This window comes from Peromyscus maniculatus, chromosome 10, assembly GCF_049852395.1.
Source record: "Peromyscus maniculatus bairdii isolate BWxNUB_F1_BW_parent chromosome 10, HU_Pman_BW_mat_3.1, whole genome shotgun sequence".
Lineage (NCBI taxonomy): Eukaryota > Metazoa > Chordata > Mammalia > Rodentia > Cricetidae > Peromyscus > Peromyscus maniculatus.
This window is the reverse complement of record NC_134861.1, coordinates 48,619,505-48,632,364: the sequence shown is the minus strand read 5'-3', so window position 1 is coordinate 48,632,364 and position 12,860 is coordinate 48,619,505. Positions and strand designations below refer to the sequence as shown.

General features: G+C 50.0%; 1 protein-coding gene across 1 annotated transcript; it reads right to left on the bottom strand.

The window, feature by feature from the left end:
- Positions 1–1,914: 1,914 nt before the first annotated feature.
- Sod3 (superoxide dismutase 3) lies at positions 1,915–7,832 on the bottom strand. The gene is made up of 2 exons (XM_042285987.2): positions 7,684–7,832; positions 1,915–3,523 (listed from the first exon to the last, which is right to left on the bottom strand). The coding sequence occupies exon 2, from the start codon at positions 3,486–3,488 to the stop codon at positions 2,742–2,744; it is 747 nt and encodes a 248-aa protein (XP_042141921.1). The 5' UTR covers positions 3,489–3,523; positions 7,684–7,832; the 3' UTR covers positions 1,915–2,741.
- Positions 7,833–12,860: the final 5,028 nt, after the last annotated feature.

The window sequence follows — 12,860 nt, the reverse complement described above, 5'->3', positions numbered from 1 at the left end:
ATGTAAAGATTTTATGCATTTTGTCCAAACAGCAGATCTAAACTCAGTTGGTTTACTTCCTGCAGGCTTTTAAGTTGGCTAAAGCACTCACTGATTTGCTCTATTTTCTTAAGTTTTTTAGTATTTTTGTGTATGTGCACTAATAAGCCCCACTCAGGGGGAAAAAAATTAAAAACATCCCTGCCATTCTGAAAAACAGCTTATCCTAACATCTAAAGATAGCATCCCTAATTATTGTCTACATTGTGTGTAAGCTATGCGGGATCGAGCATTATTCTTGCTTTACCAGCTGTGGGTAGGTGCAGCCATTACATCAAATGCTTCTAATTTTACAGAAAGAAATCAAAACAAGTGTGGGTTTAAGTCCCAGCAATGAACGCAAACCCTGTGAGTCAAACCGGCAAACTGATTAGCAAGCCGGCCAGGAAGTCAAAACAGCAAACATAAAGAGATCCATAAGCCAGATCTGTAAGATGAGGGGAGTAAAAATAGAAGCCAGGGATCAAGTAGAGTCCAGTGGGCGGTCTTGGTGGCACGCAGGGTTTTGTGCCAAGAACCAGATGTCTGCCTCATGGCTCCCAATCTTCTCTTCTTCAGTCCCCTCCCCGCCAAAGCTGAAAAGGCAGAGCTGACTCCCATGGCCTCTGGTTGGTTGGCTGTAGAAACGCTTCTTAGAAACCTCAGGTGGCTACCTCTCATTTACTGAAAATCCTGAAAATCCTTCTCGCTGCAGGACACAAGGTGCCTGGATCCATTGTGAGGTATAGCTTTGTCTGGCTTTATCGGCAGCTGTTAATAGACTCACTGGATCTGTATTAATTATGCATGCTTTGCTAAGCACCTCTCATGAACAACACCCGATGTAGGCTTCAAAACAACCCTGCATGATGACCAGGTTTCCACGTGGGTTCGGTGATGCGTTCAGGTCATACAGCTTGGAAGCGTGTGGCAGAGCTGGGGTTCAATGGGGTCTTTCTACGTGAGCCCAAACTGCCAGCTAGCACGCTGTCGCTACTCCTTTGCTCTTTCGGTGGCCTGCAGTTTGCTCTTTTGGTATTTCCCTGGTGTTTCTTAGCTCTCAGGATAGTTGCTAACTCCATGAACGGACAGAACAAATACAGGCTGGGTCTGCTAGGGTGTTCAGGGACCCAAGAAAAACAGAAGGGAAGCCGTGAGAAGCACCTGCTGATCCCGACCCTAGCTTCCCCCAGGGTTCTGAGTTGACCATCACGTGGCAGCAAAGGAGAGGCTGTGGTTGGAGATGGACTTCATGCCTCTCCATCATGGGTTTCCATGTCATTGGCGTCTCACTTGCACAACTTCCAACTATGGAGACAACGGGATAAAGCTCTGCACAGGGCAAAGGCTTCTGGCTGTGGTTCAGTTTGCCTCACAGCTGAGGTCTGGGAGACGTGGAGGCTGCCTTGCAGGACCAGGTTGGGAAGCCTCTGCTGGGAGATGGGCTAACACAGGTACTCAGATCGGGTTTGTAGAGGTAGAAGACATACACAGGCAGTTCTCTAACACCTGGGGAGCTAAATGCCTGGGCACCTCGATACTTACCCGACTCTCACCAGGCTAGGGGCTCCAGCCTGGGACTCATTTCACAGCACATGGGTTTTTTGTTTTGTTTTGTTTTGTTGGTCCCCCCCCCCTGCCCCGCCGCCCCATTCTCTGGCTGTGGGTTGTGTTGATATCTTTTTTGTAAAGAAGCCACACACAAACACATTTAAATGTCCTTGAATGGCTGTTAAGCCTCCGTCCTCCAAAAGGCATAGCAATTGATGATAGAACCTTCTCCCTACAGGACTGGGGAGGCAGGAGAAGACCTGCAAAGACTCAGGGATATTTTTGGGGAAGGAGAACTGAGCCAAGAAGTCTCAAAAAAAAAAAAAAAAGTACCCAAGGCCAATGCAGGACTGAATTGCTGTGCTTTAATGTGCAACACACAGGTTGCCAAATACCCTCATAGGAACTGCTCTCCATGGGGTGCAGGCACCATATGGGGGAATAGCTGAAAACAGAACCAGAGGCACCCCAGGAGGTGAGCTGAGACGTGGAACCCTAGGTGTGTGTGAGGCAGGGTGGTCTCGGAGCACCTAAGAGTAACAAAGGGAGGAAAGAAGAGGTCCCTAGGGAAGAGAGGAGTCTCTTGTGCTAGGGGATAGGAAAGAAAAGACAGACCAGAGGAAGTGGGGTGGGGGTATTTCGGTAGACCTGGGGGGAGTGTTCTCAAAGGTGCTGACTGGGAGGTCCCCAGAGCAGAAAGAGAGAGTGCGATCTCGGAGGTGGTGGGAGGGGGGGATTCTCTGGGAGCAAACAGAATCAAAGACTGTTTCAAAGGGGATTCTAGGAGCATCTGTGATTGTCTGGACATATAGGGCCCTTAAGGTGGAGTGTCCAGCATGGAGGGGAACCTCCATCAGATGGAGGTATCTGGGAGCATAAAGGAGTTCTAGGTCTGCGGAAGTGTCTAGGGCATGAAAGGATTCCTGGGTTAGGTGTCTGGGCTGTCGGGGTTGGGGGCGGGCATCTGGGGAGCGCAGAAGTGACTGGGGTGTGTGTGAAAGCATCTGGGGCCATACAGAGGTGTCTGGGGCGCATGGAAACATGTGAGATTCTCAGAGGCGCCTGAGATGTCTGGAAGGCATCTGTCTGGGATGCGTGCAGGCGACTGAAGCGCGTGGAGGCATCTATGCACGGCACGGCTGGGCTCGGCGGCCGGCGGCCGGGAGTGACTCTTAAGCGGCCTTGCACTCGCTCTCCCGCCGCCGCTTCTTGCGCTCGGCGTGCTCCTGTTTCTGGCGATCCCAGGCCGCGGGGGTGCTGGCGCCCACCACGCAGCAGGCGAGCCGGCGACCGGCATTGCCGTTCTCCACGCTGGCCTGGTTGCCGCCGCGGCCCAGGTCATCCTCGCCGGCGTGGACCACCACGGCGCGGCCCAAGATCGAGTGCGGGCCGGCCAGCGACGCAGCCAGGCCGGTGTGGTACTTCCAGAGGCGGCCGTCGCGCACCGCGAAGTTGCCGAAGTCGCCCGGGTGCTGCGGGTGCTGCACGGCCATCGGGTTGTAGTGCGGCCCGGTGGACTCACAGCCCTGGCTCAGGTCCCCGAACTGATGCACGTGGATGGCGCGGCTGGAGACGTTCCGCTCGGCAGGGAAGCCCTCCAGATCGAAGAAGGCGTCGAGCCTTGCGCCGGGCGACAGCTGCCGGAAGAGGACCAGGCCGGTGACCCGCGGCTGATCGGTCGCCAGCGAGGCAGACGGCTGCACCTGGCAGACTGCGTACATCTCTGTGGCATCCACCTCCCGCCGTCGTCCCAGCTCCAACCAGATCTCCTGCACTTTGGCATGGGTGTCGCTTATCTTCTCAGCCAGGTCTGGCTTGATCTCTGCTAAGTCGAAGCTGGACTCCTCAGGATCCGACAAGGTCCAGGTGACAGAGCCACGGGCCGCCAGAAGCAAGCCACAGAACAGGAAGGCCAGCATGGCTGAGGTTCTGCACCTGCGGGACAGACGTCCCCCTACATGTCGGGGAAAGCAAGCCTTAGTCACTTGAAATGTCCAGTCTCACGGACTTCATGCTCACATCCTAAGCCCACAGCCCCCACAAGGGACTGCCTAGACTTTCTCCCATGCTTATCATGCTTATTTATTTATTTATTTATTTATTTATTTATTTATTTATTTATTTATTTATTTATTATTTTACAAACGTGTCTCCGGGGCTTGCTGGGTGCCAGGCACAGGGTCATTGGCTATATTTTCAGATGTGCCTAACTCACAGAGATCTGAGTCACACAAAATGACAATCGCAAGTCCTGTCTCTGCAGCCAACAGCTGTTAGGAGTCTTGGGGACCTTGTCTGCCCTTCCAGATCTAGCTCTTCTCACCTCCCTGCCTGATCTCCTGGCAGGCTCTTCCCGTGTTCTTACTGCCCCTGCCATCTTGGTTCTTGCTGGTACCGAACCCTCTCTCTGAGGTATTTGCACCCTGATTCCCACCACCCCGCTGACTTGGAGCCTAGGGTGGTAGCAATTCCGTTTTCTTCATGGTTTCTCCCTGAAGTTCCTGCCGTAGCCTCCTAACTGGTGGTCCTCCGCCTATGTCTGTCTCTGAGTCTGTGCGTTTCTGTCTGCCCGGGGACTGTGCCCACTGCCTTTCTAGTCCTGTCCATCTCCTAGGTCCATACCAGCCAGCAGGGTACCTAGTGGTTGAATGAAGACGAGGGTGAAGACAGGCGGGTCCTCAAGCCATGCCAGCACAATGCTAAGGTGGAAGTTGGAGCCTTGTGCTGGGGACACTGAAGAAACCATGTCCACTCCCAGTGGGGTGGGGCCAGTGTACAGATCTAAGACATCACATCCATCCCATAAATATGTACAAACACGTATGTCTCAAAAAGTTTAAGTTCTCATCTAACACAAGGAAGGATGAGGGCCGGGCTTTGGATACTGAGGACTGGGGAAAGGCAATGGGGACCGTCTAGGGACAGAGACGGACCCAGGCCCAGAGAGACACAGCCTTAGGACTAGTTAGGGGGCCATTGGAGGAAGCCAAGGCAGAAACGATGGAAGCTGGTACTAAGTGGAATTGGCAAACAGATAATGCCATAGGTGTGGTAACCATGGCAAGAGGGGGAAAGAGGAATAGTAGTTGCCAGAGGCTGAGGTATCCCAAAGAGGAGAACATGTGGGTAACAGGCCCAAGAGGAAGTGGGCTAGGGTGTGTGCAGTGGTGGGGACATCCCCATCCAGGGGTCTGGACAGATGTTTGGAAGCTCAGGTCTGGTACTTTGGAAGAGGCCATGAGATTGGGTTAGTGTTGCGTGCACATCAGGTTCTCTTTGTGTGTGTGTGTGTGTGTGTGTGTGTGTGTGTGTGTGTGTGTGTGTGTGTGTAGGGGCCCAAGGTTGGCATCAGGCATCTTCCTCAATTTTTTGCACATCAGGTTCTCTTTGTGTGTGTGGGTGGGTGGGGGGCCCAAGGTTGACATCAGCCATCTTCCTCAATTTCTCTCCCTCCACCTTATGTATTGAGAGAGTCTCTCACTGAGCCTGAGGCTTGCTGTTGTCCTTCTGGCTAGTCTGGCTAACCAGATGGGGATTCCCTATCTCCTCCTCCCTGTCACGAAGATCACAGGTGGACCACCACACCCATCCAGCTTTTTACATACCTTCCGGGGATCCAAACTTCCCATCTTTGCTTTACCCTGGGCAGTATCCCCAGCCTGGATTCTGGTTTCTAAAACCAAGAAGCCCAACCATCCCCCACCCAAAAGATTGTAATTCAGAAGGGCTTAACTGGTCTCTGTTTTTTGTTTGTTTGTTTGTTTTAATGTTTAACTATTCTGTGCCCCCAAAATAATGGAAAGATACAGAATTCATCCTCAGTTACAACACAGCCAATTAACTCGATATGTGGGTGATGGATTTCAAAATGCTTCATGGATTCCAAAATCCATGGATGTCCAAGTCCCTTGCATAAGATAGCAAGATGTATGCACAAAAGCAGCTCAGATGTGCCCTTTAAAACATGCCTGGATGCCTTACTGCAGTCACCGGGGTCAAGGCTGTGTAAAGAGCCGTTACATGGAGAAAGGCCTGAGGATGTTCAGTACAGATACAGGGTGGGCTTTTTATCTGTTTAGGTTTTGTAATTTCTGTCTGAGTTTGTCTGAGGTATACAACCCAAGGACATGCAGGGTGACTGTACTGTGACTTTGTAGGGCTACAGTCCATAGCCTCGGCTCCTTACCTGTAAAATAAGGCCAGCTCTGCTACAGAAGGCCATGGTGAGGGTCAAGGCAGATATTTATAAAGGGGACACTTTCACATTTTAAAACCTGCCCTAAGGGATTAATGATCCCTCCAAGGGGCTAGTTGAAGGTCATCTGTGCTTTCAAAGCCCTTCTACAACCCCTGAATAGGTGCCATTTAAAATGAATGGACTGTGGGTTCTTTCCACAGCTGTTACGGAAGGACAATTTAGTATGGTGATTATAAGAATGGATTCGGGAACTCGCCCCATGAATCTAAAACTTGACTACCACTTACGCTCTGAGGTTATCTGCTACTGCTGTTTCTGTGCTCAGGAGCGGTGTGCTGAGCTGCAAACTGTCCGTGGGCCTGCTTCCTCTCTGAGCCCATTTCTCATCTGCAAGTAGGCGCAGGCATCCCTACCTCTGGGGAGCTTGCTGCCTACCAGCCTTCAAAAGGAAGACTGAAATTGCCAGCACCAGTCGAATCCTTGAGCCAGGCACTGTGAAAAGCCTTTGGCATATGTGAATTGTAGACATATCTATGTATGTGTGCACATCGGTGCATGCATGCCTGTGCATGCGTGTGTGTGTGTGTGTGTGTGTGTGTGTGTGTGTGTGTGTGTGTGTGTGTAGATCATTGATTGAGTTAGATTGATAGGCCAGCAAGCTCCCCAGTCCACCACCATTGTGCCCGGCTTTTTCGTGCATGCTGGGGATTGAACTCAGGTCCTCATGCTTGTGTGGCAAGCGCTTTGCTGACTGAGCCGTCTCCCCAGTCCCTGGCTTTGAATCCTGGCAGGCACTCTATGGGATGGATACAATGGGCAGAAAGCAGAGTCACGGGGTTGAGCCTATCTCCCCGGGCTACACATTCACTGAAGAGCTCAGGGGAAGATCTGGAAGTGAATGGTTGTCTCTCAGGCCCCACTTCAGAACCACACTGCCCAGTTTTCAAATAGGGCTCTCGTACGGAGCAAGTTCTCGGCAAAGGGCAGCACGCGGCTGCCAGAGAGAGGCTGCTGATGGAGCTGTGAGGACCATCAGCTGAGAGATGCTGTGTAGGCCAAGGAAGGAGGAGGGAACCAGAAAAGGCTTGAGAAGGAGTAAGCCAGGTAGGTCTCAGGGGACACTGAAAAAGTGACATCTAGAGACCCTCCCCCCTTGGATGTGGCCTAGTGTGGCACTCCTTTGGAAGCTTTGGGGAGTGGGTAGAGAAGTACAGAGGCAGCCTTGTGCATCTGGCCTTAAGCTCTCCCCGGACAGGGATCCTCTTCTGAGGCAGCCTGTCACTCAGGCATGTTCTGAGCTTACGCTTCGCTTCAGGAATTCTCCCTTCAAAGCCCAGAGCAAAATCCAACCGGGGTGTGTTTGTGGGCTTTTCTCAGAGTGAATGTTTTTTAAAAAGACATTTTCTTTTTATAAAGAACATGCTTCCTTACCCCCAGGTAAACCTGGACTCCTTGTTCGTGAGGTCTCCCTCTCCTTGAGTATTTTCACCCGTCAGCTGCTCTTTAGAAGGAGCCTTTGCTGTCAGCCGGAGCCGACAAAACCCTGGGACTTAAGACTTTCCAAAGCAAGTGACTCTTGAGGGTACCTGCTCATCCCCACCCTCCATAACTCCAATACCCAAGCCACGTAGTGACCAAAGGCAGCCTTCATTACATGACATTTATAGCATTAAAGGCCTCTTGGACCAGCCACTGCAGGCCAAAGGAGAAAGCTCTCTCCCCATCGACTTCCTCTCCCTCTTCCCATGACCCTACTCCCCCGACTCGAGAGCAGCCAGGCCTATCACTAAACTGGGTTTCTCTCCCAAGAACATGACTGAACCTTTTCCAACCAGTGCCGGCGGCCCCAGCCCAGTTTCCAGCTCTTAAGAGGCACGCTCCTCAAAGAATGGAATTAAGCTCAGTTTGGCACGCACCTGTCAAGCTCGCTCTCCAAGAGCGTTTTCCCTCTGGCGAAGCGGGGAGCAGCACCCAGCTAGGGGCCCGAGGAAGAGCCTGTGGGCTGCCTCCCCAGAGCTGTCCGGCTGGCTGTTTGTGAGCAGCAGGGAGGCCAGCCCCGGGGAGTGGTCAGCAAAAGGGAAGAAGGTCATTGGGCTGGCTGAGACAAGAAAATCCAGCCTGGCTGTCCCTTGTGGTAAAATTGCTGCCGCCTCCTCCTCCTCCTCTTCTTCGTCATGTTTTTCCTTCTCCTTCTCCTTTTCTTCCTCTTCTTCCTTCCTCCTCCTCTTCTTCCTTCTCCTGTTCCTCTTCCTCCTGTTCCCCCTCCTCCTCCTCCACTTCTTCTTCTTGTCCCCACCTCCCAGATCCTTTCCCAATGCTGCTTCCCCTTGCCAAGTACGCCTTTCGTGACTTCCCTGGCTTGTGCAGACGCAGTCCGTGACCTTCAGAACGCAGCAGGGGAGCAGAAAGGAGAAAGAAAATAGCTTGTTTGGAGAGGTGTACAATGGTCTCTTTATGGAAGGGCCTCTCCTTGTCCCCCGACTCCCTCAGCTGTTGACTTCTGCTGCTGGATGCTGGTATGTGCGTAAGACAGACATGGGCACTTGGCAGCTGAGGGTGACACTCTCTCCAGAACTGTGCTACCACACAAGGTTTGGGGCAGGCATGGGAGTGTGCCTTCACAGCCTTGCCATTTGCTCCCCGTGTGCTCCCTGTACCTCCCTTTCAGCATCGGTGAAATAGGCCCGGGATATGGATAGCTCCCATCCCCGTGAGAATCAAAAGAGTAAACCCAGCATCTAGCTCTCATAATGGCATTAGTGAGTCAAATGATGACCAGAACAGTGACATGACCGGAGTCACTGTTGTATTAAAGTGACCGAGGAGGGCGGTTTGTTTTTGAAACAGGGACACATATGTCCCAGGCTAACCTCAGTTTGCTATGTAACAGAGGGTGACCTTGAACTCTTAATCTTCCTGTCTTTAGCTCCCAATTGCTGGGATTCCAGAACTGCACCACCATGTTTATGTGTTGTTGGGGACCAAACACAGGCCGTCACACATGCCAGACAAACACTCTGCCAACTGAGCCCCTGCCCGAGAAGTCCCTTTAAAAATGGTACGTGGAGTGGATATGTCAGGAGCCTTTACCCCAAGGCCATTGTTTCTTCTGTTATCATGAACTCTTCTCCACCACAGATGCTCTTTCCGTGAACACAAGGTTCTCTTTCTCTGAAAAGCTCTTCACCCCTGCCATGGGAAAAGTCAGCTTGCTGCTGCCTGTCTCCCCAAATTCCTTCAACAAACAGTTAGGTGGGTGCCTGCCCCTTACCAGGCACCAGGTCGCACACCGGAGACTTGAGCTGCCCAAGTCCCTGTCCTAGAAAACAGAGGTGCCAATGGTGCAGCTATAGACAGAGGGACAGGACCCCTCCTGACACCTCTAGTGGCCGGGCTTGACAGACAGAAAGTTGTTCGGTAACCTGTCCTCTGGGCTCTACCCAGAGCTTAATGAATCTACTTCAGGTGGAGGCGCCCAGAAGCATTGTGTTTAATTAAATACAGATGGTTCTGCTGGGCAGTTTAGAGATCACTGCTCTGCTGAAAGACCCACAGGAAAGGCCTGTGTCCAGGGGCAGCTACTCTAAAAGATGAGAAGGGGCTTCTCGGGACTTGAGGACTCTGGCCTATCTGTCCTCATCTACTTTTGAAGTCAACCAGCTCTGGAAAGAGCAGCTCAGTCTTGAGCTCTGCATCCGCTGTTGGGAGTAGCTGGTCTCCACCAATGAGTACGAGATGCCACCCACCACCCATAGCCATCAGTCACCCTCAGCCACTCACCACCCGGAGTCACCCACAAACACCCACCACACATAGCCACCCTTCCAGATTCTGGCTTCTTTTCATGGCTTTTCCATTCATTTTGTTAAGTCCTTATTTTCATTCAGTCCTTGAAGTAATTCTTGCATAAGCTCCCAGCTACTGTTTCAAGTGGCACTATCTTCAATGAGCCTCATTCTATTTCTTTCAAGACTCAAGACGCGTTCCTTCATTCTGGGATTCTAGGATTAGTGTAAAGCCCCGATTCACGTTCTTTTTTATGCCCTCTAAGAGAAAATTGCCTTTTCTTACTCTATCCTTGAAACATTCATCCCCTTTCCTTGGATATCATGATCTCATTTCCTTTTTAAAAGCCAACTTTATTCCTAGATGCAAAGCTAAGTGGATGGCGTGGGCACCACTTGTCATGGTCAAGACACAATGCATTCTGGGACAATGAGACTCCAAGATACTTGGTTGGGATTCGGACTCCCCCAACCCCTCCCTGAGACAGAGTTTCCCTGTGTAACAGTCTTTGTAGGCAAGGCTGGCCTAGAACTCAGAGATCCACCTGCCTCTGCCTCCAGAGTTCTGGAATTAAAGGCATGTGCCATCACACCTGGCTTTGATTGGGACTCTTAAAAGAGATGTATCCTCTCTTTCCTGACTTGAAACCAGAAAGAAACTGTGGTCACTGTACCTCCACCAAGGGAGAGCCTGTCTAAGGACAAGGCCCACCATGCGAAAGAAAATAAAATGAAAGTACAAACAGGGACTTAGTGGAACCCAGCTTCTAGCCATACCTGAAGCTCTCCTTTTGTTATGTGAACCTTCTCATAATATGAGAAAGTATCATGGGTATCATGGCTAATGCTAGCAATCATTTTGTAATGTAGATATTTATCTACTCTTTAGATAAGGACTTGTGGTTAATAAAGGAAAAACTATGGGTTCAAGATACAAGACTAGAAAATGGCCAAGTCAGGATTTAAATTTATAAAATAGGCCCAGTGACACACACCTGTGATCCCAGTCACTCAGGAAACTGAGACATATGAATTGCAATTCTAGGCCAGTCTGGGTTACACAACTCTCAAAAAGCGATTTTCTTAAGGGTTGGGAGGTAGAACAGAGAAAGCATGCTTGCCTAGCTTGCTCTAGGTTCAAGTCCCGGCCCTACAAAATCAAAAATAGTCATTTTTTTAGATAGAAAAAAAAAATAAAACAAACAAACAAAAAGCCCTAATCTAAGATCTGGCCTGGTTCCTGAGCCTGGCCTCTTAATCATTACATTTGGTTACCACCAGCCTGGTGCAGAGATGAGAGAAAAGGTACAAAGAAGTGGTAAGCTCTGCAGAGCTGACACCGAACCACTTCTGACCCCCCAGACTGTTAATGTGTAACAGGACAGGTCCCGTGCAAGTTCTAAGGCTCAGAATTAGAAAGGTCAGGAAGCGCCCTTCCCACCCCTGGAGAAGAGGGCTCTGCTCAGGACCTTTGTCCTCAGGACTTGGATGCTGGAATTGCAGCTGTGAAGGACCTCTCTAGGAGCTAAGTTTCCTCAGCAGGTGGTGTTTCAGTAACCTTGGAAGCCAGGGAGCGCGGGTCACCTCCCTCCAAGGCCAGGTGGTACACAGTGACCGTTTACCCAACCTGAGCACTTCAGACACTCCGGAGAAAACTTCAAGTGATTCCTGCCTGCCTGGAGTTTGCCCGGAACCCTCACTGAGGAACAGAAGCTGAACAGATCCTCTGCACATCAGTCCTGGCCCCTGTCATTTGGTCTAACCACATTTGGATAATCGAAGGGAAAGAGGCTCCTCGTCGACAGGAAGGGAACAAGCCCCCTTCTTCCGAATAGAGGTAAAATAATAACTGACATTTATTAGCCACCCTTTGTGTGCCAGGCACTGGCTAAGCAACACTTGATGGTCACCTTAAAGGCACTGCCTGTGGGTGAAGAGTGGCTTGCACTCTGGTGCATGTGATAGCCTGGCAAGTCCCCTTATGCTGTGAGCAGGTCACCTGTCCCTCCAACAGTGGCCATTCGAGGAGAAACACTCATGCATAGGAGGACAGAAATGAAAGGCTTTTCGACCAGGACAGTGGATGTAGAAGATTCCTCCAGGGGACACGAGATCAAAATCCCTCCAAGTTAAGTTCCTGGTATGTTCTGAGGAGAGAGAGAGAGAGAGAGAGAGAGAGAGAGAGAGAGAGAGAGAGAGAGAGAGAGAGAGAGAGAGAGAGAGATCTATTTCTTTGTGTGCTGCCAGTTGTAAACAATAGGACAGAATGGGGTGGGAAAGCATGCGCATATCTAAGTCTGTGCCTGTTTCTTCAAAATAATTGCATGGAGCACTCCACTTGGGAGAAGAGAAACAGTCTTCGGCTTACATGTTTCATATTTATTTAATAAACATTTGCTGGACCCAGCAGCTATATTTATCCGTCTTCTTGCTGCCTCCTTCTCTCAAACTGAAAAGCTGAGACTTCCTTTCCCAGAACCCCTTTCAACTGACAGTGGTCAGGTGACCCATTCTCAGTTTGGAAAAGAATGCAAGACCCAACTCTTTGCTGCTTTTTGGAGAGAAACATCAAATATAAAGACACGGACAGGTTGGCAATGAAGGAATGAAAAGAAATTTTAGTGTGTAAGGAGGCTGTGTCTATTAACAGATTAATATCAGTCAAAATAAGTGCCAGGACACTGCTGTAGTCACAACCCAACATTGCACAGTGATAAAAAGGTACCATCACTGGAAAGGCATCGGAACACTCAACATTTTAGATATGCAGCAATAAAGCTTGGAATATATTAAGTGAAAACCCATAAAACTAAAGACAGGACAAAATCCAAAATCAGAATAGAACATTAAAGAAGAAAAAAGCTTTTAGTAGTTCATACAAAAAAAACAACCTGAATATAGGTGAACTGATTAAGCTATCCATCCATACAACTGGGTATATTCCCAATAATTGTGAGATAAGCAGTTCTCAAGGTTACGGTGTGCTCATCACACCAGATCCTATGCTAGGCCAAAACATTAGCTTCACTAAGGCCTAAGAGGTGTCACCTGATGGCAAAGAGACTGAGATCAAAATCAGTGAGCTGTCTAGAAATCCCCCAATACGTGGGAACCAAGTGATGTCCTTCCAACAGAAGGAGCCAGAGGGAAACAAGAAAGTAGTCCTACATGAAAATAATGAAAGCAACACATCAAAACCTGCAAGGTGGACCCAAAACAGTTCTTAGAGGGAGATACATAACTTTAATACATATACCTATATTTAAAAAGTAGGAAAACTCAGATGTTAAAGAACAGTAAATGAATAT

Excerpts from the sequence above, each read along its gene's own strand:
- Sod3 (XM_042285987.2), bottom strand. The coding sequence starts at position 3,488 with ATGCTGGCCTTCCTGTTCTGTGGCTTGCTTCTGGCGGCCCGTGGCTCT.